This window comes from Mesocricetus auratus, unplaced genomic scaffold, assembly GCF_017639785.1.
Source record: "Mesocricetus auratus isolate SY011 unplaced genomic scaffold, BCM_Maur_2.0 Super-Scaffold_100025, whole genome shotgun sequence".
NCBI lineage: Eukaryota > Metazoa > Chordata > Mammalia > Rodentia > Cricetidae > Mesocricetus > Mesocricetus auratus.
This window is the reverse complement of record NW_024429206.1, coordinates 8810490-8836894: the sequence shown is the minus strand read 5'-3', so window position 1 is coordinate 8836894 and position 26405 is coordinate 8810490. Positions and strand designations below refer to the sequence as shown.

Sequence of the window (26405 nt, the reverse complement as noted above, 5' to 3'; positions counted from 1 at the left end):
ATAGCACGCTGTTGCCATGGGAACGTCAGAAACACCCGAGGTGGAGCCAGCAGCATGAACTACACGGGTGGCTTGCTGTTATTGTTGTTGTTGTTTTTAAAGATAATATTGTTGTTTGGTTGGTTTAGTTTGGAGACTGTTTTGTTTTATTTTGTTTTTCCTGAGTCAAAGTTTCTCTGTGTAGCCCTGGCTGTCCTGGAACTCTGCTCTGTAGACCAGGTTGTCCTTGAATTCACAGAGATCCACCTGCCTCTCCCTCCCTAGTGCTGGGAACAAAGGTGTGTGCCGCCGCCACTCAGCTGGTTTAGTTTAGTTTAGTTTAGTTTTGTTTTGTTTTGAGACAGGGTCTCACTATGTAGCCCTGGCTACCCTGAACTTGCTATGTAGACCAGGCTGACCTCAAACTCACACCTCATCCTCTCACATGCTGGGATTGAAGATGTAAAGTGTGTAGTGTGTGTGTGTGTGTGTGTGTGTGCACGTGCGCACACATGCACATGCGTCTGTCTGTCTGTATATATATGCTACGTATCTGAAGTAACCTGCAGAGGCCAGAAGAGGGCATCAAATCCCCTGGAGCTGGAGTTCCAGGCAGTTTAAGTCACCGTGTGGGTGCTCACACTCAAACCAGGGTCCTCTGAAAGAGCACTAAGTACTCTTGACACACACTCCCATGCACAGATTGCTATCATTTCAGGCCACGGTTCACAACCTCTGAGTGACATGCGTGAGTGGCAGGCCATGGCCGGCACTTGATATAAGGTATGGAATACAGTTAGGTGCAACTCCGTGGAGGAGCCCTTGCCTAGCAGGGCCAAGGCTCTGGGTCCAGTTGCCGGCACCACGCATATACAAAGGGCGACTCTACAGATACAATAGGAACGAATCCGACATGTTTGCCTCACCGCCACGCCTTCCAGGCTGGGTCCTGTGTCAGGAAACACACCTCAGCTGTGTGCAGAATGTATTTTACATGTGCACATGTGTGTATTTGTGGGGGGGGTGCATGGGGGGACTGTGAGGGTACAGTATGAACCGGATCTGTGTCTGCACAACTAGATCAAACACACGCACAAGACAGCCGGTGAGAGGCCACCTGGCCCTCAGAGAGCGAAGAAAGCACCCACCCACCAGTGCGAGCGTCTCCTCCCGGGATGTCATGCCTGTGAGCCCACCCTACATACGGATGCACCCAATGACGGCAGCGCTTAGGACCCGGGGAAGATGGAGACAAGTGAAGCCTTCATAACAGGAGGCAGGGCGGACAGAGGGGCGTCAGAACGCGGCCATAGAGAAGGAAGGTATTCCTGGGCTCACATCATGAATCGGTGCAACAGGGGAACCAGTGTTGACCTCAGCCAACTCCTTGGGGCCAGCAACCTCAGTTTTTTGTTTCGTTGTTGCTGCTGTTGTTTGAAACTGTGTCTCTCACTCAACTGGAACTGGCTGAGTGGGTGAGGCTGCCTGACCCGCGAGCCTCAGGGATCCACCTACCTATGCCTCCCTGACAATGGATGACAAGCCTGTGCCACCACAACTGGCGCTTTTCATGTTTTAACATGGGTTCTTAAGATGGCGCTGAGGTCCTCGGGCCTGCACACTGGAAACCTGTTCTGTCTGGCTCCCTGCAGGGTCCTCCACCCTCCTGGAATATTAACAGTCACTCTGTAAATTCTAATTGCTGGCTGCATGTTTTCTAACCAGAGTTAAGAAGTAACGGCTACCAGATTGGGCCAGACCTGTGGTCGACGGCGCCACCTCGTGGTGGGAACTGAAACGGCAGTGCTGGTGTTTGCAATGGAACCCAGGAGCCCAGAGGGAAGGCAAGTTTTCAGGCACCTACTGTTAATGCTTGGCTAATAACCTCTGTGGGTTTTCATACTTTTTCTTTTGAAACAGGGTCTCCGTATTCCACACTGACTTCAAACTCTCTGCGTAGTCAAGGATGATCTTGAACTCCCGGTCCTCTGGCTTTCCGCCTCCCAAATGCCAGTCGTGGGCCACCACACTCCACTTACAGAGCGCTGGGGGATCAAACCCAGAGCCTTGTGTGTGTTCTGCAAACACTCTACCAACTAACTGAGCTACGTCCCCAGCTCAACATTACAGTTTTGAGCGATTAACTGGAACAACCCAGGGGAAAACGATGACAAATTTAGATTGTAAATTATTGATAAAGCAAAGCCACAGAATTTTTCTTAGGAGGAAAGAATTTTAAAATATGTCTAAATAATCTTACCAGTGCTATGGAAAAAAATGAGAGATGGAAAGAGGGGGAGGAGGAAGGGGAGATGGAGGAGGAAGAAGAGGAGAATGAAAGGAGAAGGAGAATATATTGGTTGGCATGGAAGGATTGCTCCAGAAAATATAGTAAAATGACAACTGCAGATCCCTGGAAGCCAGAGTCTGGGGCAATTACAACCTGATTTATGTTATGTAGGAGGAAGTCTGATGCCGCCATTAAACATGTGACTTACTAAGTCTATGCCGCCATTAAACATGTGACTTACTAGAGGCGCATACAGATGAGGTAATAAAAGGGCGGTTTACCACACCGCTAACCACACCCACTTTAGGCAGGACTAAAGACGTATACGGCTGGACGTAAAGACGTATACATACGTAGGCGGAACTACGTCACTAGCCAAGCCCACTTTCGGGCATGGCTAGGGGCGTTACGGGGGAAGGCATAAAAGACAGCGCACAGGAAGTCTCGCTCTCTTTTTTCCTGGAGTTCGGCTTCCGGTCCAGTCGCTAGCTGAGATCTGCTGGGCTTCTCGGGGTTTGGCATCTTGTGAGTAATTTTCTACATAAAATACTTAGTTTCACTTTCTGTAAGTGTGTGTCGCGTATCGTTACAGCGTCCGTAAAGCCAACAATTTGGTGTCGGGAGCGGGATTGAAATCCGGATCCAGGCACCCCGGAAAAGCGGCTTCTCTTGGCCCGGCCAGGCACACGTGGACTCTCCTTTCGCTAAGTTCCTCACCACTTCACTCGGCAAGGCACGATTCCTGCCGCCAGGAACCAGCACCTACTACCTGCCGGTGAGGTCAGGCGGTATTCCAAGATTTCTCTTGCGGCCACGTGCTGTTTTACTGGTGGCCAGCTGACTCCGGCCACGTGCTCTTTTGCTGGCAGCCTGTTGATTTCGGCCTGAATTACTCCATTGGTAAAAAACGTAACTGCTTTATACAATGTCAACAGCTAACACTATGATGCAGGATGTTAAGAATTTTCTTGTTTTTTGTATGGATGGGATTTTAGAAAGGGTTGAGGACCTACCTGAAAGGTGCTTCCTACCCATGATGGTGATTATTAGCTTCATAATCAATATAATTTTGTTAATGAAATGGCTCAAAAATAGGAATAAACTTATACAGGTCATACAGTCATCGCAGGATAGTTTTGAAATCTTAATACAAAGGATTCAGGAAGTGCAAAATTCATTGCAGGAGAGTAAGAAAGGGTTGGTAGATAATATTCAGGATATTAAAAATGATAATGTAGGTCTGACGAACAGATTTAAAGAGACGGAACACAAAATTGAATGACTATCAGGAAAAATGTGTTCCACAGAGAGAATTGAAAAATTGGAACATAATGTGGAAACATTTAACGAAAAACACGGTTCCATGTTTGATGATTTCACTAGCAAATTACAAAGACTGGAACATAAAATTGAAATGCTAGCAGAAAAGAATTGTTCCATGTCTGAGAGCAATAGTAAACTAACTGATAGAATATCATTTGTAGAAGGCAGTTTACATGCTATTGAGGTACTTGCTAAGGATGAGAATATTAGAAATTTGGAATCACATGTAAATGATGAATGTAAAAAAATGAAAGATTCCATGACATCCTTAGAAAATCATTTGTCCCAAGAACTTCAAGAGCTCAGAGAAACAATGATGAATAGACTGCAGGATTTAGAAGACGCTCAATCTGATACTTCAGAATCAGAAATACAGGCAACAGGTCAGGACAGGAGTTTCCCAAAGCTTCTCAAATGCCGGAATGATTTCCCTAAGGTTGCTATGCGTTCCCCTATGGTTTTTCCAGTATCTGTATCAGAAAAACCAGCAACGAAAAAACAATCAAATGGTCCCATTGCTTATCACTGGGAGCCTATACAGATGAAGGATCTAAAACATATTAAGGAGGCCATTGTCATGTATGGTCTTCATTCTCCCTTTGTCAGGGAGCTCCTAACCTCATGGGCGACTGTAAATAAAGTAACCCCAAAAGACTGGGCCCAATTAGCCTCTGCAGTGCTCGAAAATTCTTGCCAAATTCAATGGAGAGCTTTGTGGAGGCAAGAAGCAAAAGCAATTGAGATTCAGGAATTGCAGAAGGGTCATGAAGTACCCCAAGACAAGATTCTTGGGGAGGGTCCTTACGCTGACACGCAGGTTCAATCTGCATATGACGAGCACATGTTGTCTTTGTGCCGTACAGCTGCTTTAAATGCCTTGGATAAGGTTTGTGAAACAGGAGAGATAATGCAGCCCTACACCAAGGTATTACAGGGCCCAAGGGAAAGGTTCACTGAATTTTTAGAGAGATTATCCAGAGCAGTAGAAGTACAGGTAGCGAACCCAGAATCCAGGCGTCTTCTTATAGAATCTTTGGCGTATGAGAACGCGAATCCTCAATGCAGGCAGGTAATTTGGCCATTGAAAATAAGATCAGCGCCATTGGAGGAATGGGTCCTGCATACAGCGAACCTGGAATGTAAAAGTCAGGATACAGGAGCTTGGGTAGGTGAAGCTATTTCTACAGGTTTGAGGAGGCACCAGGATGCCAAATACCCTACCTGTGATGATATAGAGGCATGGGTAGGGAAGGCAATCTCAAAGAATTTAAATAGGCGTAAAGATGCAAAATGCTTTAACTGTGGTAGAATAGGACATCTTAGTAGGAACTGTAGACAACGCATTCCTAGAAATAATGCTTTTACCAGGAATGTATCAAACAGAAGGCCTAAGCCTCCTGGTCTGTGCAGGAGGTGTGGGAAGGGGCGCCATTGGACTGATGAATGCTTTTCCACAATAGACAGACAAGGTAGATCTTTACAGCAGGGAAACGGGCTTCCGGGGCTCAATGGAGCCCCGAAACGGAAGATTATCCGGTCATTCCCAGTGACAGTGGAGGACAGCCTCTCCCAGGACAATTAGAAGATCCACTGCCCATTGTAAATAATACGGCACTGGATAATACATTAGCTCCAGAGGATGAATCAATTACATCAGGAGGAGATACAAAACATATATTTTGGCAAACTTCTATACAATATCATAGACCCAAACTTCCAGTTAAGGTAAATAATAGGGTGATTTACGGATTACTGGACACCGGAAGTGACGTCACTATCCTTAATCAGCAGTCCTGGCCACAAAACTGGGCTTTAAAAGAGGTTAATGTTCAATTCTTAGGGATCGGAACCCTATCTGAAGTTAAACAGAGCGTTAGATGGATTGACTTTATTGGGCCAGAAGGACAGAGAGGAAGGTTAAAGCCATATGTTGCAGATATTGCTATAAACCTCTGGGGTCGTGATCTACTCCAGCAATGGAATACGCAGATTAAAATTCCTCCTGTATCAGCTAGGAATTATAGACAAGCTCTTAGTGGTAGTAAGAATATAGTAAGACAGTACAGAAAACAGATGCCAAATGTACAGGCTGTGCAGAAGCAAGATGCTAGTGCCAAACCTACAGAGCAACCAAAAGCTCTACCATTAAAATGGCTGACAGATGAACCCGTCTGGGTGGGTCAATGGCCTATGACATCTGAGAAGTTAGAGGCTTTGGAGAAGTTAGTTCAGGAACAGCTAGATGCTGGACATATTGAGGAATCAACTAGTGCATGGAATTCGCCTGTTTTTGTTGTCAAGAAGAAGTCTGGTAAGTGGAGAATGGTTACTGATCTTAGAGCCATCAACAAGGTAATTCAGCCTATGGGGTCTCTACAACCTGGGATGCCGTTACCTTCTCTAATTCCTAAGGATTGGCCAATTATAGTTATAGACTTAAAAGATTGTTTCTTCACCATACCGTTACAAGAAAACGACAGAGAAAAGTTTGCCTTCACAGTACCTACCTATAATAATTCCCGTCCGGTACAGAGATTCCAGTGGAAGGTACTACCTCAAGGTATGTTAAACAGTCCAACTTTGTGTCAATATTTTGTGAATAAACCTCTAGAAATAATTCGTAAAAAATTTCCACATTCGTTAATATATCATTATATGGATGACATATTATTGTCTGATTCAAATAAGGATACTTTGGAAAAGATGTTTGAGGCAGTAAAGGAAATTTTGCCTCGCTGGGGATTACAAATTGCCCCAGAAAAAATACAAAGAGGAGATTCTATTAACTATTTAGGTTATAAAATAGATGCTCAGAAAATTAGACCACAGAAAGTACAGATCAGAAGAGATCGTTACCGGACTCTTAATGATCTTCAAAAACTATTAGGAGAAATCTCTCAATTACAGACGATTATTGGTGTAGAAGGGCATGATTTAAAACACCTGAAAATGGCTTTAAAAGGAGATAAAGACCTAAACAGCCCACGAGTACTATCAGCTGAGGCTGAAAAAGAATTAGAATGGGTAGAAAAGAGAATATTAGAAGCACATGTGGACCGTGTGGATCCAAATCTGGACTGTATTCTGGTTATTTTACCATCTAGAGAATACCCTCAGGAATATTAATGCAGAGGGACGACATCATTCTAGAATGGGTATTTCTGCCACATAAACAAAATAAAAAATTGAAAACATATATAGAAAAGATATCTGATTTGATATTAAAAGGTAAATTAAGGCTTCGTCAACTGACTGGGAAAGACCCAGCTGAAATTATTGTACCGTTAACGAATGAGGAAATTTCCTCCTTATGGAAGGATAATGAGTATTGGCAAATAGCTTGCAGTGACTTTTTGGGAAGTATTAGTAATAACTATCCCAAAACAGAGAGAATCAAATTCATAAAGAAAACAATTTGGATTCTTCCACGTATCGTGAGGCAAACACCTATTTCTGGAGTTCTTACCTTCTACACGGATGCAAACAAATCAGGTAAGGCAGGGTATAAATCAGGAAAAATAAGTAAAGTAGTTCAAAGCCCTTACAACTCCGTACAAAAGGCAGAGTTATATGCCATTCTGATGGTACTTAAAGACTTTACAGAGCCTCTCAATATAGTCACGGATTCTCAGTATGCAGAAAGAGTTGTCCTGCACATTGAGACTACAGAATTTGTTCCTGATAATACAGAATTAACCTCATTGTTTTTACAATTGCAGGAAATCATCAGAAACAGGACTCATCCTATATATATAACACACATCAGATCCCATACAGGTCTGCCAGGTCCTCTGGCACAAGGCAATGATGAAATTGATCGTTTATTAGTAGGTAATGTGTTGGAAGCTTCAGAATTTCATAAGAAACACCATGTTAACAGCAAAGGTTTAAAGAAGGATTTTTCTATCACCTGGCAACAAGCCAAAGAAATAGTAAGAAATTGTCCCAGTTGCTCATTGTACAATCAAACTCCATTACCAGCAGGTTGTAATCCTAAAGGTGTTCACAGAAATGAACTTTTGCAAATGGATGTATTTCACTTCCCAGAATTTGGCAGTTTGAAATATGTACACCATACTATAGACACGTTCTCAGGCTTCCAATGGGCTACTGCCCTCAGCTCTGAAAAAGCTGACTCTGTTATTACACACCTCTTAGAGGTAATGGCTGTTATGGGTATACCTGCCAAATAAAAACTGACAATGCTCCAGCATATGTCTCCAGCAAATTGGAACAATTCTTCAAATATTATAATATAAAACATGTAACTGGTATACCTTACAATCCCACAGGACAAGCAATAATTGAAAGGTCTAACCGAACCTTAAAAGAGATGCTTCATAAACAGCCAGGGAAAACAAAGACACCTAGACACAGGTTACACAATGCTTTACTAACGTTGAATTTTCTTAATGCTGATGAAAAAGGACAAACTGCAGCAGAAAGACACTGGACTACAGAGAAGACTTCTGAACTGAACCAACCGGTGTATTTTAAGGATGTTATGACCTCAGTCTGGAAACCAGGATATGTGTTACGTTGGGGAAGGGGTTATGCTTTTGTTTCCACAGGAGAAGAAAAGATTTGGGTTCCATCAAAATTAATTAAAATTCGATCAGAACAGAAAACATCTCAGGAGGAGGAAGATAACAGCCCATCTACAAATTCATAGTCCACCATGGGAAAAGGGACCTCCTAAAAGGAAAGAGAAGTGTTTTGTTTTTTGTATTCACAGGTAAACTCAGCAAAGAATACTGGATATATGGATTCCTGTAGAAGAATGAATAGCTACCCTGAGGACCATCAAACACACACTGTGTGGTATCAAAGTCTAAATCTCTCTATATTGTTTTTTCATAGTACCCTTTTATCTTTATTTCTTCACATACCTCAATTCCCATTCATTTAACTGAAGCTGGCTTTGGAGTTGGATTGGCTCTCCTACTCTAAACCCAAGCATATTATTTAAATACAATTCAGAATTTCTGTATTATATCAAAGAGCCATTGATATAAGACAGAAGAAATAAAATGAGGGACTGTTATCTGTGGATTTCTTTTTCTGAACAGTCTAATTTCCTCCAGGTTTTCCATCTTCCCTATTGTCACCTCTTTTGTATGCATACATATGAAAGTTAAAATATTTCTTCGTTAACATTAATGTTTGAGTTTTCCAGAGAACAAGGGATTTCCTGACAGCAATCTTCAACTGCTTCCGAAAGAGAATGAGGATCCACTTCCTTGACTTCACCTGATTCGACTGGAGGCATCTGAACTGCCCCACATCATTGACTCCACCTGACAAGCACTATCCTGAAACTGGCTTGAAACTACATCACTCTACACATCTCCGGACCAAGAAACTGAAACAGCACATCTTCTACAATCTGACCAGAGCTTCAATCAACACTAGAACCCCAGTCAGGAACTTCAATCAAGCATCTCCTGCCATACTGAGACTGTCTGATCTACTCAGATTTTGTTATACTAACATTTTCTTTTCACAGGTCCCCATGAGATTATCATCGTCCCATCTCAGCAGGAAGTAGTTTTGAGAATTCCACGCCCCCTCTCCCTACTATTGATATTATAAGATTACACCTGTTAGTGTTAGTTTTCAATTATTTTAGAGTTGGGATTGGAAAGAGGTGTTCATATTTGGGTGTTTCTTTAAGATAAGTTTAGGTTTAGATAGAATAGATGTTTGATACATTTTGTTCATGGACACAAGTTAGTTGTCCTTTTTTAGACTAAAAGGGGAATTGTAGGAGGAAGTCTGATGCCGCCATTAAACATGTGACTTACTAAGTCTATGCCGCCATTAAACATGTGACTTACTAGAGGCGCATACAGATGAGGTAATAAAAGGGCGGTTTACCACACCGCTAACCACACCCACTTTAGGCAGGACTAAAGACGTATACGGCTGGACGTAAAGACGTATACATACGTAGGCGGAACTACGTCACTAGCCAAGCCCACTTTTGGGCATGGCTAGGGGGCGTTACGGGGGAAGGCATAAAAGACAGCGCACAGGAAGTCTCGCTCTCTTTTTTTCCTGGAGTTCGGCTTCCGGTCCAGTCGCTAGCTGAGATCTGCTGGGCTTCTCGGGGTTTGGCATCTTGTGAGTAATTTTCTACATAAAATACTTAGTTTCACTTTCTGTAAGTGTGTGTCGCGTATCGTTACAGCGTCCGTAAAGCCAACAATGTTACATAGAATGCATAGTGTTTTTGCACAGAAGTAAGCAGAACTGCTATTCAGAATGCAAGGCCACTTCCCAGTGGTTGAGTGGGAAAGACTCTGGCCTCCCAAGGTTCCCGCATCAGGACCCTAATAATCCAGGACCCATAGCGAGCCAACCTCTGCAGTGTGGCATCAAACCCCACCTACTTCCAAACCTCACAGCCACCTCTACTCTGGAGCTGGCTTTCCAGGGTCCACTCTCTTATGTGCTGACCTGCGCGGGAAGCTTGAAGGACAGTGGCTGGCGAGTTGGGGGCAATCTTGACGCCCTGGGCTGCTCACCTGATGTGTGTACATTCCTGAGACAAGACAGGGAGGCGTTGAGCCGGGCACACTCCTCCCGGTTGGCTCCGTACTTCTCCACCGTCTCGCACACCTGCTCATCTGTCATCTCTAGGAGGTCCTCCAGGCTCAGCTGGTCAGGGGAGATCTCCTAGAGGAGGGGACAAAAGCAGTCAGCTGGACCTGGAACCTGTGCTGGGCCAAACAGAATAGTGTGGCATTTCCACACCGCCCTCTTGTGGCACTCAGGAGAACTGCAGAGGGAAACAGTATGATGCCTCCACGCTGCCCTCTGCTGGTACCCAGTGAGAGACCGTGCACTATACAAACGGTTGGTTGAATTGGGGGTTGAGTCTCCCGTTTGCCACTTAGACAGATAAGTTACTTAACCTCTCTAGGCCTTGCTCTTGTCTATTATAAAATGGATGTGCTGAGTGTAGGTGCACACTCAGTACATGATCAACAGTCCACACACGCAGTTCAGCTTCCGAACCCCACAGAGACAGTCTCTGTTTCGTACTTCTGTGAGAGGATGGCTCTGCTGAATTTGACCAGGGTGGGCTCAGAACAAGCCTATTAGACACAAAACCTCCCAACATCTTCCTTTCTGATGCACCCATAGAGTCTAGGAGTCATATTCCTTTAAGAGCCCAAAGGAAGGCAGCCCAAGTCCCATGGGCAGCTTGAGGCTGGAAACGAATCTTGAGCGTTCCTGAGCACCACGAGGCTATGCTGTAAGGCTGAGGAACAGTATAGAGCAGGGTAAAGGGTCTATCTGAACAAAGGAGCTGGAGGAAGACGACGTGGGATCCCCAGTTTGCAATGTGTTGAACACGTGGCCCTTTCCCTGCCCTGCAAACAGTCCCCTCCCTAAACAATGTTCGAAATAAGTCTGCAACATTTCCAACAAGTTCCTTGAGCTTTAGGTACATAAGAGTCTACATTCGTAGTTTCTAACAGTAATGAAGGGTTTTACACCAGCATAGTATATTATTTAGATAAGACTTGTAAATCTGTGGATGGTGATTTATGGGCAATATTGTGGGCTCTTTCTGCCCTCTTGTGGCCATGACTATGCATTACAATAACATACAGAGTCACAAATTCCATTTTTCAACAACAATAAAAAAAATAATACCAACAGGGAAAAAGCCAAAGACAGTGACTGTGAGGTCAGGGCAGGGACAGGAGACAAGAAACTGAGTCACCTACAGGCAAACAGGAACACAGGGCAGGTAAACCTTCAGCTGGACATGCCAGGGTTGGGCGTGCAGGCTGACCATTCAGAGAACAATGCTGTTCTAGTGTGATCCCGGATGCTCTGAGAAAACACTCTGACCAACAGCAACTCAGGAGGAAGGGTTTACCCAGCTTACATTCCCAGGTCACAGTAAAAATCAGGACAGGAAAGCGAAGCAGGAACCTGGGGCCGACATGGAGGAACAGCGCGTGCCGCCTCTTCTCCAGCTTGCCCCTTCCTCAACACAGCCCGGCCATCTGCCCAGGGATGGCACCGCCCATGCAGGCTGGCCCTCCTGCATCGATTAGCAGGCAAGACCTCGCTCACAGATTCAGCCACAGGCCATCCTGATAAAGATGATTGTTCTATTAGGATTCTTTTTCGGGCGTTTTTAGGTTGCGTGGAGTTGACAGTTGGGGATAACTAGGACAGATGCACAAGCTAAAGCCTCTCCTCGCTGGAGGTCCCAGCTGCATTTAACCCTGTGATTAAAGCCTCTCCTCGCTGGAGGTCCCAGCTGCATTTAACCCTGTGATTAAAAGGTGTGTGTGTGTGTGTGTGTGTGTGTGTGTGTGTGGTATGTGTGTATGTGTGTATGTGTGTGTGTGTGGTGTGTGTGGTGTGTGTGTGGTGTGTGGTGTGTGTGTGGTGTGTGGTGTGTGTATGTGTGTATGTGTGTGTGGTATGTGTGTATGTGTGTATGTGTGTGTGTGTGTGGTGTGTGTGTGGTGTGTGGTGTGTGTGTGGTGTGTGTGTGGTGTGTGTATGTGTGTATGTGTGTGTATGTGTGTGTGGTGTGTGTGTATGTGTGTGTGGTGTGTGTAGTGTGTGTGTGGTGTGTGTGTAGTGTGTGTGTGGTGTGTGTGGTGTGTATGTGTGTGTGTATGTGTGTTTGTGTGTGTGTATGTGTGTGTGGTGTATGTGGTGTGTGTATGTGTGGTGTGTATGATATGTGTGTGTATGTGTGTTTGTGTGTGTGTAGAGTGTATGATGTGTGTGTGGTGTGTGTGTGGTATGTATGTGTAGTGTGTGTGGTGTGTATGGTGTGTGTGTGGTGTGTATGGTGTGTGTGGGGGTGTGGTGTGTATGATGTGTGTGTGGAGTGTATAATGTGTATGGTGTGTATGATGTGTGTGTGTGGTGTGTGTGGTGTGTGTGTGTATGTGTGTGTGTTTGTGTGTGTGTATGTGTGGTGTGTATGATATGTGTGTATGTGTTTGTGTGTATGTGTGTGTGTTTGTGTGTGTATGTGTGGTGTGTATATGTGTGTATGTGTGTTTGTGTGAGTGGTGTGTGTGTAGTGTGTATGATGTGTGTGTGGTGTGTGTGTGGTGTGTGTGTGGTGTGTGTGTATGATATGTGTGTGTGTGGTGTGCGTATGGTGTGTATGATGCATGTGTGTGGTGTATGTGTGGTATGTATGTGTAGTATGTATAGTGTGTGTGGTGTGTGTGCATATGTGTGTGGTGTATGTGTGGTGTGTGTGGTGTGTGTGTGTGTGAGTGTGTGGACTGTATGGAGGGGATGGTAGGTGTGTGTGTGTGAGGGTGTGTGGGGTGTGTGTGTGTGTGTGTGTGTGTGTGTGGACTGTATGGAGGGGATGGTAGGTGTGTGTGTGTGTGAGTGTGTGTGTGGTGTGTGTGTGTGTGTGTGGACTGTATGGAGGGGATGGTAGGTGTGTGTGTGAGTGTGTGTGTGTGTGTGTGTGTGTGTGTGTGGACTGTATGGAGGGGATGGTAGATGGTATTCTCAGGGGTGGGGTAAAGCTCAAGGCGGAGAGCTAGCAAGACTGAGGGAGGTCGCTCTTTTACCCACCAACCCTAAGTAGAATGACACTTTGTGGTACATGAAGTAAGGAATCCTGTGCTCCCACAGGCAGGGGCACCTCAAGTTCTGCACCTTGGGAAAATAAACAGACTTCAGAGACTCCCACAGGGTGCCCTGGAGTCCACCTAGCCTGTGCACTAGCCCCCCACTCACTGCTGACAAGTCCCTTTTCTGAGCTCAGTTTCTCTCCCTGTACCGTGGAGATCACAGTGAGACCTCAGAAGTCCCTAAAAAGAGCCCCAAGGCCCAGACGTCACGCTCATGCCTGCAAAGCCCTGAGCCGTTCACGGGGCGTTATCAAGAGCCCCACTCTGAACTGGATGTTTTATGTGGGTGACCTTCTTTCACGCACCAGACACTTAAGAAAAGGGAGTTGGGGCTCACGCCTGTAATACCAGCACTTGGGAGACAGAGGTGGGAGGGGCGGAAGTTCAAGGCCACCTTTGCTAGAGAGTGAGTTTAACGCCAGCCTGGGTTACACATGACTTGAAGAGGAAAGAGGAGGAGGAAGACGAGGAGGAGGAAAAGGAAAGGAAGGAGTATACAACAGGTGTGTGTGTGTGTGTGTGTGTGTGTGTGTACACGCATGCACGCACGCGCCCCAAGGGTCCACCTGTCTCTGCCTCCCCAGCAGTGGCATCCCCAGTGCATTTTGTACGTGGGTTCTGAGGACTGAACTCAGGACACGTGTGTGCACGGCCAACCATTTCACCCGCTGAGCCACCCTCCAGCCTCCGCTATCCACAAGGAAAGTCGGCTGGCCTGAGTCTCTATGATCCAATATGGCGGCACTGGCCACAGTCATTCACATTAAACACAATTTAAAATCCAGATCCTTGGTCACCCTCACTAACCGCAATCCTACTGCTCCAGGAGCCATGTATGCCCATGGCTGCTCTCTCAGACAGAACAAACACAAAATATGCCCACACAGCAAAAAGCCAGTGGGCAGCACTGGTCAGCGTGGTGGCTTAGAGTGACAAGGGACTCTATTTAGTGACAAGTGAAATCCTAACTGTAGGCCACCGCCACACTCCCAACTGAAGAACCTTGCCCTTAACAGCCCCACTCAGATACATGTGAGATCCTGCAAGCCTTCGTCTAGCACATATTGAGGGCCTACTATGCGCCAGGGTCTGTGCTGGGCACAGCCCACGCCTGCCATCTAGGAAGTAGCAAAGGTGGTCTCTGGTCGGCGAGAGCCAAGGGGTTCAGGGCTGCCTGCGGTCACCTCCAGGACTTCCTTGCGCACGTCCACGATCCGGAACCAGTGGCGGAGCTGGGGGAAGCCGTCCAGTTCGGCATTGCGCTCCTGCAGGGCCACCTTCTTCTTGCAAGACAGCTGCCGGCTGAAATACTTCACCAGCTTGCTCTGCAGAGACATAGAGGACATGAACACTTCTCAGAGACTGCCACGGGGAGCGGGGGCGAGAAGCCAGCCCTGCTATCCACGCACGCGCTAACGCCAGCCAATCCTGGGCTGCGAAGACTGTTTCCACCACAATAAGACCCAGCCTTACACCTGACATGGTTTGTGTGAACCTTGGTCTGCCGTGGAACAAGACTGGGAGATGGGAGGTGACTCCCAGAGCGGGGTGAACGAGACATGGAGGGAGGCCCTACCCTCAGAAGGGGCTGCTGTCGTTCTCTTGGAAGCGGTTGGTTAAGGGGCTAGACACCTTTGTGCTTGGTCCCCGCTGCAAGCAGCCAGTTCCTCTCCCTCCCCACCAAGTTCCAGAGCAACTGGCTGAACCTCCCGGCCACCAGAGTCATAAGCCACATACATTTATCTTCTATATGTAAAGCACCTGACTTCTGGTATCTTGTTACAGCAACACGAAGTGAACTAATATGCCTCCCACATTCTCACTGTATTGGTGAAGATGGGCAACCAGGTAGGCCTTGGTATTTTACTGTGGTGGGGATGGGGACGTCACCTCCTCTTTGCAGTGAGATCCACCGACATTGTAATCACATAGATTTTTGACCCAACACTTCCATGTTGAAAGACTCTTTCTATGGTAGACATCTTTTGAAAAGTAACTGTGTCCAAGGATTTTTTTTTTTACAGTTCTGCTTGCAAGAGCAAAAGACTGTCAACACCCTGAGAATCTACCTGTCAGAAACTCATGACACAAAAGGGACTTTATACCCTGGCTCCTTAAGCTATGGGTCCATACATAACCTAATGCAGGGTTCAGGAAGCTTGGGGGACAGGGAAGACTTCTGAATGTGCAGTAACTAAAAACTAACTCAAATGTGACCTCTGGTGACTTCACTGTTGGTTCTGAACACACAATGCACTGTCCTGAGTGTGCTGCCCACCACCCACCAGCGGTGAACCCTGCTGCAGCACCTCAGCTTCCATGGAGACCACCCCGTGCAGGGAATGGCCGTGTCTAACTGTACCTATGAGCTTTTCCGCACTCAGACAAGCACCATGGCTCAGTTACAGAAAACAGACACTTGTAGTGTTTGCCTCTCGGCATTCCTCGGAGTGCGAGTGTCAGACCACTCTAGCTGTGGGCCACACTGTGTTAGAAGGCTAGAGGTAAATATTTTTCAAAAGTTGACTTGGGTTTTATTTTTTAAAAGCATGAAGCAGACTCTGTCTTAGGACTAGGACAGAATTTCCAGTGATTTCTGAGATGGTTCTCGAGTTTCTACCATCCCGTGCTCTGTTCTTATGCAAAGCAGCGTCCTCAGCATTGGCAATCATAAAGTCAAAATATCGATGGGCCCTAAGAAATGGTCAGATGCCCTGCGCCCTGCAGTGTCAAGTATCAGATGCTCAGTCAAGTTTTAGTTATTTACATAAAAACAAACACACACCCATCTCATTAGTATGCACGCTTGCTTTCATCTTTAATAAATGGTGACATCATATATATGTACTCACTCTGAAATAAACTTCATTATCGTTTATCGCCAGTAATATTAGAATAGTTACACCTGCATGACCCCACTTGCATGAACATTTCTCTGGCTGTAAGTGGAGAAGGTCCCAGAAGCCCTGTTCACACCACCATCAAATAAAATGACAAGGTGTGCTACGTAGAGGCAGGCCGTGGTTTCAAAGATGCCTTGATAAACAGCATCTCCCGCTGCCCAGGAAAATGTGTCCACATATTTCTTTTTGAACACACAACCTCTTTCTGGAAGGATCCTTGACCCTCTGGGGATGAGGAGAATGGAGACAGGAAATAGAGAAGGGAGAAAGGACATTTACAGGTTGCTCTGTCATTGGATTGGCTACTCATACTCAAGTGCCCACGAGCTACCCAGTGCTTTCTAAGAGAGACCTGGCCAATGTTCCTGGAAATGCCAGGACATGCCTTGTTTTGCTTATGGCTAGTTCTGTACAAATGAACAACACTAACCAAAGAAAGGTAACACAGGGGGCTGGAGCAGTGGCTTAGAGGTTAACGGGGGGGGGGGGTTGCTCTTCCAGAAGACCTGGGTTTGATGTGCAGCACCCACATGGTAGCTCACAACCATCAGTAACTCCATTTCCAGGGGATCTGACGCCCTCTGCTGGTGCACATACATACATGCAGGCAAACACTCATAAATATAAATAAATCTAAAAGGAAAGAGAGAAAGGAAGGGAGGGGAGGAGGGAAGGGGTAGGAAGGAAAGAAATGGGGGGGGGGCAGGAAATCTGAGTTTGCCAAGCAGAGAAAGTGATAAGGAAGAGTAAGACTGAGTTTCTCAGGGTGGGGGACCCCCAACAGGACCAAGCAACAAGATGTACTTCTGTTTCTTTATATTCAGGGTTTGCATCTTTTCAATAATTAAACCAAGCTCTATTAGAGATGTTTTTTAAAAAATTAGGCCCAGCAAGATGGCCCAGCAAATAAAGGTGCTTGCCACCAAGTCTGATAATTCCCAGGACCCACACAGTGGGAAGAAAGAACTGACTCCCTTGGGTTGCCCTCTGACCTCCACATGCTCCATGTCATGTATGCACACCTGCCAATACACATACACACAAAATAATTCAAAATGAATAGGGCTTAGGACTTCATACATGACCTGGGGGAGTCACAATTCAAACCCTGTCTTAGGGTTTCTATTGCTGTGAAGAGACACCATGTCCATGGCAACTCTTAGAAATAAAAGACATTTAATTGGGTGGCTTGCAGTTCAGAGGTTCAGTCCATTATCATTGTGATGTTGTGATAGGACACGGCGCCGTGCAGGCAGTCATGGTGCTGGAGAGGGAGCTGAGAGTCCCTGCACAGCCAACAGGAAGTGAGCTGAGACATGTATGAAACCTCCACAGTGACACACTGCCTCCAGCAAGGCCACACCTACTCTAACAAAGCCATACCTCCTAACAGTGCCACTCCCTATGAGCTTATAGGGACCAATTCCATTCAAACCACCACAAACTCCAACAGTGATGGCTGAAGACACAAAGCCAGACTGAGCGACCACCATCATTTGGAGACACTAACTAGGTCTCCCAATCTTGCTAAGTCATCCTGGAGCGGTGCAGGGACAGGCAGAGCTGGCAGAGAGCCTAGCAACTTCAAGAGGAGCCACCATGTGGGCAAACATCTTAACAAGTTTTATTACATGACTGCAAGGATTTGAGCAAGCTCTCACCAGCTGTACTGTCCGTCTGTCCAGTCAACTGCCTTAAAGATGTTGTGTGCAAGACAGGGGCGGGGCAGGGGTGTGGCTCTGAGCAATAGGAACTTGCTTTTGCCTGACTCCAGGAGTCCAGTTGACGAAGGGGACACTGGTGCGGTTCACTCAACCCAGGAATAGACTGATGTTTTGTTTTGTTTCATGCAAATGAATTTGGTTGAAATTTAAAAACCAAAACAATATAAAACATTTTCTGTGAAATACAATCGCATTGTTTGAGAAGAACGCTACTAAACTGAGCCCAGGGGTGGTGGTGGGCACCTCTCATTCCATCCATTCAGGAGGCTGAGGCAGGCATTTGAGACCAGCCTGGGATGTATAGTGAGACTCCCTATTTCAAAGAAACAAAACCACAAATAGGTCTGAAGGTGCTGGTATACTGCCTAGCATGCAAAAGAAAGGCCTTTGGGTTGACTGCTGGCACCTTAAAATCAATCAGTCCATCAATCAGTGAAACTAGGAAAAGCTAAGTTGGTCTATGAGTCTAAAATGCATAGCTAGTACTTATGGGGGAATGTGAAATGAGTTGCTAGTGTGTTAAACTGAGCACGTGATGGAGGGATGTGGGGTTTTGGGGGGAGGGCTGTGAAGAGGTATTGAGACAGGATTTCTCTATGTAACCCTCACCCTACCAGTCCTAGAACTCACTCTGTAGACCAGGCTGGGCTCAAACTCACAGAGCTCTGTCTACCTCTGCTTCCCTAGTACTGGGATCAAAGGTGTATGCCACCACTGTCCAGTAGGGTGTGTTTTAGATATTGTGCATTTAACATAAAAGTCACATTAATCTGCAGTTGTTTTTTAGCATAAAGACTAGAACTTACATGCACGCAAACAAACATCTATACACAATTAATACTAATAAAGGTATGTCTTTTTTTAAGTGAGTTCAAGGCCAGCTTGGGCAACTTAATGACACCTTGACTTGAATTTAAAAAAAAAAACAGTGAAAGTTGGGAACTGGAGAGATGACTCAGTGGTCAAGAACACTGTCTGCTCTAGCAGAGAACCTGAGTTCAATTCCCAGCACACACATGATGCCTCACAATTGTTTGTAACTCTAGTTCCAGGAGATCTGATGCCCCCTTCTGGTCCCTCCAGGCATTGCACACACATGGTGCACAGACATACACATAGGCAAAACACCCATACACATTAAATGAAAAATAAAATAAAACTTTGTAATTTTAAAAAAATTGCCAAGTGGTGGTGGCGCATGCCTTTAATCCTAGCACTCAGGAGGCAGAGGCAGGCGGATCTCTGTGAGTTCGAGGCCAGCCTGGTCTTCAAAGAAGGACAGTCTCCAAACCTACAGAGAAACATTCTCTCAAAAAACAATCAATAAATGAATAATAAAAAAGAAGCTAAAGGAGGGCTGGAAGTGTAGGTTAGTGGTGGAGTACTTGCTTCACTGGAGGGCTGGAAGTGTAGGTTAGTGGTGGAGTACTTGCTTCACTGGATGAGGTCCTGGGTTCCATCCTCGCACCATGGAAACCTGTGCGATGCACAGGACGTGCCTGCAGAGGTGTGAGGAGTGTAAGCGGTTCTCTCTGGCGGAGCGATGATGGGTTTCCCTTGTCTATATTCTAGGTGTTGTTTGGTTGTCCTCAGTTTTCTTCTCCATAGTGAAGTACATTCCCTGATGTTAGGGGGGGGTGCACGACATATAATATCCCAAAGTCTGTCTGGCTTGGGAACATAGCATGCTGGAATACCAGTGCCATGCGGTGTGAACGGGAATAGAGAGAGGGTTGGGCATTCCCCCTTGGCAAGCCTGTCACTGTGTTAATACATATGCACACGCACGGGTACACACACACGCGCACACACACACACACACACACGATCCCAGCATCCATATTCCAAGCCTTCCCAGCTGACACAACACATACAAGTTCTCACACAGAACTTGGCCATTTTTGCTGTGCTGTGGTGTAGCTGTTCTCATTGATTTTAGAATGAAGAACATCTTTTCAAATCTATGATTTTCCCAATCCCATGGAAAAGAACCTAGACAACAAGCAGTACAAAGGGACTTTAAGACCCTGAGATTGAGTATGTGTGTGAGTGTGTGTGTGTGTGTGTGTGTGTGAGTGTGTTCAGACAGGTCTTACCACTAAGCCCAAACTGGACTTAAACTCTTGATCCTCCTGCCCCAGCTTCCCAAATGCAGGGATTACAGATGTGTGCAGTGATGCCTGGCTTGATAGGGCCATTTTTTTAATTTATTAATTTATTTTATGTACATATGTGTGTTTGCCTGCATGGATTTATGTATACCATGTACATACAGGACCCTGAAGTGGCCAGAAGAAGGTATAATATTTCCTGGAACTGGAGCTCCAGACAGTTGTGAGTTATTGTGTGGAAGCTGGGAACTGAACTCAGGTCCTCTGCAAGAGCAATGTGTACCCTTAACTGCTGAGCCATCTCTCCAGCCCCAGTAAAGTCATGTGAATGGCAGTAAATTTGCCTAGAAATCTTGTTTCCCTAAGACTAAGGTCACAGCGCCATCATGGCTGACAGCTACAGTCCTAAGACAGACACCTTTCATTAATCATTCGGTCCTTGTGTTCTGATCACTTTCCACGTTTTACAAAGGAAAATGCTGAAGCCAACAACGGTTAAGTCACCGGCCCAAGGTCATCACTGACTCAGTGCCATCAAACTTCACCCAGGTGCCTGAACCCAGGTCTGGTTAATCGAACACGAGATACTGAATCCTGACAGGCCTTAGCATCACCATGACTTCTAGATTAGGCTAACTGAAGTAGAAAGCCCCACCCTACATGTGTGGTACCATTCTATGTGGTGAGCAGCAGCAGCCATCTCTGGGAAGACAACGTGGAAAACACAAACCGCAAAGCCATGTGGTCAGAGCCGAGAGAGAAGGGCAGCCAGGGGTCAGCCTGGGCATCCGAGATGCAAAATTGACGGGCCAGCTTCTTACACAGCAAGGATCCATTGTCACAGAACGGGAGCGCAGGGCTTGCTGAAGGAAGCAAGCCTCTCCTATCTCTCACAGTTCCAGGGTGGGAGGTGGTTTTAAGCACAAAGCTTATTACACCACACCCCTGCCTGGGGGCGGTGCTCTTCCTGACTACTGTGTTCCTAAGACAGGAGCCACGCCCCCTCAGGTAAGCCACGCCCCTTCGGGTAAGCCCGGAGAGCCAGAGTCATTCAGTATCTACTGAGTCTAATTGTTTGGGGGCGGGGGGGGGGGGGGCAGCCTTACATTCTTTGTCCATTTCATTTTCTAGTGAGTCATTTCTATCGTAGTTTGCAAAAGTACTGCCCACAGAATCTCTGCATTGACAAACTGGCCCTTGGTGGACCGGTGGCGACGCGCACCTTTAATCCCAGTACTCCGGAGGCAGAGACAGGCGGATCTCTGTGAGTTCGAGGCCAGGCTGGTCTACAGAGCGAGTTCCAGGACAGGCTCCAAAGCTACAGAGAAACCCTGTCTCGAAAAACCGAACCAAAAAGAAAAGGAAGGTGTGCAAAGCAGGAACATACCCTTGGAGTACATTTTGGCTCCTAATTTTAAGTCCTTTAACATTAGAAGTGTAGCTCAGTGACAGAGCACACGGCCAGCATGAAACATCCCAGGTTCAAGCCCCAGAGCCAACCACTAATCACTGTGATGATAATTAAACCCTTGGACATCACTAAGTGAGTTTTTAAAGATGGTTCCCAATACGTTTCTTCTTTTGAATGTGTTGGCATACTAACACAGGGGTCACACTATTGGGACGGTATTACAGATGAGGAAATGGAGGCCGGGATGCTAGACCTCCCATCCCAAAGTCACACAGGCAAAGAAGTGGCAGGGCCAGGATCCAAACTGAGGACATCTAATGCCCATTTTCAGGGTCTCTCCTTGCTTCTCCACTGAAACTGACACAAGGTAAGAGCCTTTGGTGACTTGGCCCCGCCCAGTGACCTCCTCCCACCAGGAGGCCTAGTTGATTTTTAGGTCATCCTCAACTCAAGTCTGAGCAGAGCTAAAGTGAAAAAAGCAGTTCACAGTGTCCGCCTTCAAATTACGGCAATAGCCGGGCGGTGGTGGCGCACACCTTTGATCCCAGCACTCTAAGAGACAGAGGCAGGAGGGTCTTTTGAGTTCGAGGCCAGCCTGCTCTACAGAGCTAGTTCCAGGACAGCCAGGGAGGTAGAGAAGCCCTGCCTCAAAAACAAAAACAAAAAGCAAGTTGCAGCAAGGTTGGTCCAAGTGCACCCACCCTCTGAAGTGCTACCTGGGTGGCAGGTGCCATTTAAGGGTGCAAGGATTCTAGGGTGCAATTCTCCATCTGCACACCAGAGGGCAGCCCAGCACCTCACAAAGCAAATGGAAATTGTCTGCAGGCCCAGACGCCATCCAAGCATCCCCAAGCCTTATTACTGTATTCCATATTAGCACGATGGTAAATTTAGCAACATAAACAACAACAACAAAAATTAAAAGTCAAGGCATGTGACAGTTCTAAAAATAATCGTGTCTCAAATCCCTAATGGGAAACAGGAAACTTTTCACTCCAAATCTAAACTAAGACAAACTGCAGAGACCTGTAGGAAACACACAAGAGTTTGGTTTGCTACTGCCTAAAGGCATCCCCCCTGGGCACTTCTGCCTGATAGATGGGTCAGGAAAATTGAGAGGAGCGCAGGGTATGATGAGTAGGGGTGTTCACTGGATCCTCCAGTCCTCTGGGGCCGGGGTTCACATCACACCCCATGACACATGCTGGACAGCTGGGGACCAGGAATGACACAACCAGCCTGCGGGCAGCACGAAACTACCATGCCTCAGGACTGCCCTCAGCCTCTTTACTAACAGCCCTGAAGCCACAGGGTCTGATCCGGCACCTGTCCCTCCTGCAGACTAGTGGCTCTCCTACCCACCACCAGCGTGGCCCCTCCCACCCTGTAGAGTTCTCACTTCCAAACGAGGCACACCCAGTTCCACACACACCCCACATCCTGGGTAGTGCTCTTTATCACAAATGATGCTGTTTATTGGTTTCCATGGTTACACCTCCCCACCGCCACACACCCATCATCCTGTCAGCTCCAAGCCAGGAGCTCTCCGCCTGTGTTCCCCAGCGTTTGGATTCTGCCCACGAGACGGCCAGTGGTCTGTCCAATTTGGGGGGAGAGGGGGCTTTTGATAAATGTGCACCCCTGGTGGATAAGTGACCACCAGAGCTCCAGAAACTAAGTCCTGAGCCCTTTCCCAAGGTATAGCCTGGGCAGGACTGGCTCCCTGGCTGTGCAGTCAAAGCTCCAGGGCTGTCAAACCCCGCCAGGGTAATGAAATAGCTGAAGCTGCAACCAGAGGCCTAAGGCCTTGGCGAGGTTGCCAGGGCGACCATTGTCATAACACCCCTGCAGGAGGGGCCGGCTGACAGGGGAGAAAACCGTCTGACTGGGAAGGTTTCAAACAACTGACCCTATTGCATCTAGAGGCAAGTTCCCTACTGGGGAGGGGCCTGTGTCTTCCACCTGCCTTGGCCCCCAAGGTTGAGAGGACCCCAGGGGTCCAGGGCAGTTTGGTCTGTGGATCCCACTGCCCACTGCTTTGGGTTGAAGATAGCCGATGGCTTTTCTCTTTCTTTTTTTAAGATTCTTTTTATCCTGTGTGTGTGTGTGTGTGTGTGCGCGCGCGCGTGCGTGCGTGTGCGTGTGTGTGTGTGTGTGTGTGTGTGTTGTGTGCATACACGTGAGTGCAGATGCCCATGGAGTCCTGAGAGAGCACTGAATCCCCTGGAGCTGGAGTTAGAGGCAACAGCTCACAATGGATGCTGGGAACTGGACACAGGCACGAAGCCATCCCTCCAGCCCCGCCTTCATCTCTCTCTTCTTCTTTCTGGTAAGGAATATTACAAAGAGCCAAGTGCCCTAGTAAGAAACAGTGTGTGCACTCAGTCCCCAGTAATTCCTCTAGCAACATCATGAGAATGCTTAAAGTTTCGGACACAGGGCTCACGGAGCCCAGGCTGGCTGCAAACTCACTGTGTAGCCAAGCATGGACCCTCCTGCCTCCACTTCCTGAATGCTTCGGCACAGACGTGTACCACCACACCCTGCTTATGCTGTGTTGGGGATGGAACCCAGGGCTTCACGCAGGCTTGGCAAAGTGCTCTACCCATTGAGCTACACCCTCAGCCTCAACATTGATATAATATTAACATTTGTGTTATAATAACATGCTGCCATAATATAGTTCTATTATGTTTATAATGTAATGTGCAGTCACGCAAACATGAATATGCATACATAATTTGAAATATAACCATCTCCATACTATATTTAGAGCAAAATTGGCACTCGTTGATTTGTACATACTTGCTCTATCTACTAGTCTATTGATAATAACACTACTTATTCAAGAATCTAGTCATAGTTGAATTCATAGCCATAGTGCTTGCCGTATACTAGGCTTGGGATAAGAGCTTCACTAATATGAAATGGGATTGTCATCTTATGTACCTTAGGTCCTCTTAGAGGGAAGAGAACAGAGGCACAGTGTGACCGCTAACCTGCCTAAGGCCATGAGCACAACTAACAGGGACCAAGCGGCTCCAAGCCGGTCCTGTTCTTGAGTTCAAAGTTGTTAGACTCTGCTTGAGATATGATTGCCTGGGGATCTTGTTAAAAATACACATGCTAAGACCCTGCTCAGCTCCATTCCAAGCCTCCAGGGCTCCTGGGACCAGAGGCTTCTCTTTCCATCTAAACAAGGTCCCCCAGATAGTTCTGAGAGGCAAGAAGCTCAACTACGCTGAGTTTGACTTTACTGTTCTGGGGGAGCCTGGGTGTCCTTGACTCATCGAGGTTGCAGCAGTGAGGGGCTATAGCACCTCATGTGTGGATGGGCTGAGGCTTAGGGGAGGTAGGGAAGCTGCACCCAGGGTCAGTAGTCCCAGAAGGCACAAGTTCAGGGTTGAGGAGGATAAAAATACAAACTCAATCTGTGTCTCCCTTGCAATCATTTCCAACTTTTCTGGAACAGGGAGGCACCCAAAATATGAATGCGATCCCTATCTTGCCCAGCACTGACTTCCGGGGAGGTGATAAACATTTAACTTTTAAAAGCATCCCAGCCTAAATCATACCCTAAGTTGAATGCAGTTTCAATTTGGTCTGTCTACATGACCTCCCACCCACTCCAACCACCATTCTCCAGGGGAGTATGTTTGCTGTATGGGAAATGCACATCCTTTGTATCTCCATTCTGAACCATGCAGGTGAGAAAGGTCGATGGCAGTAGAAAGGGCCAGAGGACAGGTGCTATACTGAAGGACTAGAGGTAAGGGCTGGGCAGAAGGTCTGATCCCCACACCTGTGACCCTGGGCAAATCATGGGTCTGGGATCCAGAGCCAAGCAACATCTAAGAACATTTGGGGAAGGTATGCCATCTTCAGATTTATCACCCAGACAGCCAGATGCAACTAACATCTAAGAGGCTGGATTAGGAGGACCGTGAGTTTAAGGTCAGCCTGGTAAAGACCAGAATGATCTAGAAAGCATTGTATGTCCCGAAATCCAGCCACATCAAGACGATGGCTAAGCAGCTTCTCAGCGGAACCAAGACAAACATTCTATTTAGTACCACACTGCCCAAGACAATCACACGATTCAAGACTATGGCAGTAAAATTAAGATGAAGTAAAATAAATAATCAAACAGTGAATAAAACTCTATCTTAGCACCCATGATATAAAAAAAAAAAATTCCAGGGATGGAGAAATGGCTCAGCAGTTAACAGCACTTAACTGCTCTTGAAGCGGACTGGGTTCAGCTCCCAACACTGGGTATTTTCAGGGGTATCCAACACTGGGTAGTTCACTATTGCCTGAACTCCAGTTTCAGGGGTATCTGGCGCCCTCTTCTGGCCACAGGCACATAAACTCAGGCATATACACATACACACGTTCACATAAATTTTAAAAAAAGTAAATACCACTTTAAAACATTTCCAGTCAGGAGGCGGTGATGCATATCTCTAATCTCAGCACTCAGGAGGCAGAGGCAGGTGGATCTCTGTGAGTTTGAGGTCAGCCTGGTCTACAGAGTGAGTTCCTGGACAGCCAGGACTACACAGAGAAACCCTGTCTTGAAAAAAAAATTCCATATCGCATCATTACCGAACTCTGATCACTGATCAGCTGAGACAATCAGAGGGTTCAACACCCTCAAATACAAAACTTCATCAAGGGTTAAGTTTAATTGGGTGAGACATCTTTAGACTCAGTCAAGACCTGGGACGAATTATACACATTAGGGATCATTAAACCCATTAGAATCATGTCTGAATTAAACAGTTTGTATATTTGATAGTCTTTCCAACCTGACAGAATGTAGCAAGGTTAATAAACCCTCACCAACTCTGGTCTGAAGTGTGCAATTTAACAGCTGGTTTAGACATGCGGTTTCAGCTGAAACTGAATTCAGTTTAGGTGCAGCCTCACCAGAAAGTTCAGCATATTTATGAAGGTGCTTTTATATGTATTTTAATTTTCCTAGTGTTCAGGAATGAACCCAGGTCTTGTGCATGTCAGC

General features: G+C 46.5%; 1 protein-coding gene across 2 annotated transcripts in view; it reads right to left on the bottom strand.

Moving 5' to 3' along the window:
- Ksr2 (kinase suppressor of ras 2) overlaps positions 1-26405 on the bottom strand; it is a 352893-nt gene that overhangs the window by 261983 nt on the left and 64505 nt on the right. For both annotated transcript variants that reach the window (XM_013119781.3, XM_013119782.3), the window contains exons 2-3: positions 14418-14558; positions 10120-10270 (exon numbers count right to left, since the gene is read on the bottom strand). In XM_013119781.3, coding sequence (XP_012975235.1) covers positions 10120-10270; positions 14418-14558 — 292 coding nt within the window. The remainder of the gene's footprint in view (positions 1-10119; positions 10271-14417; positions 14559-26405) is intronic.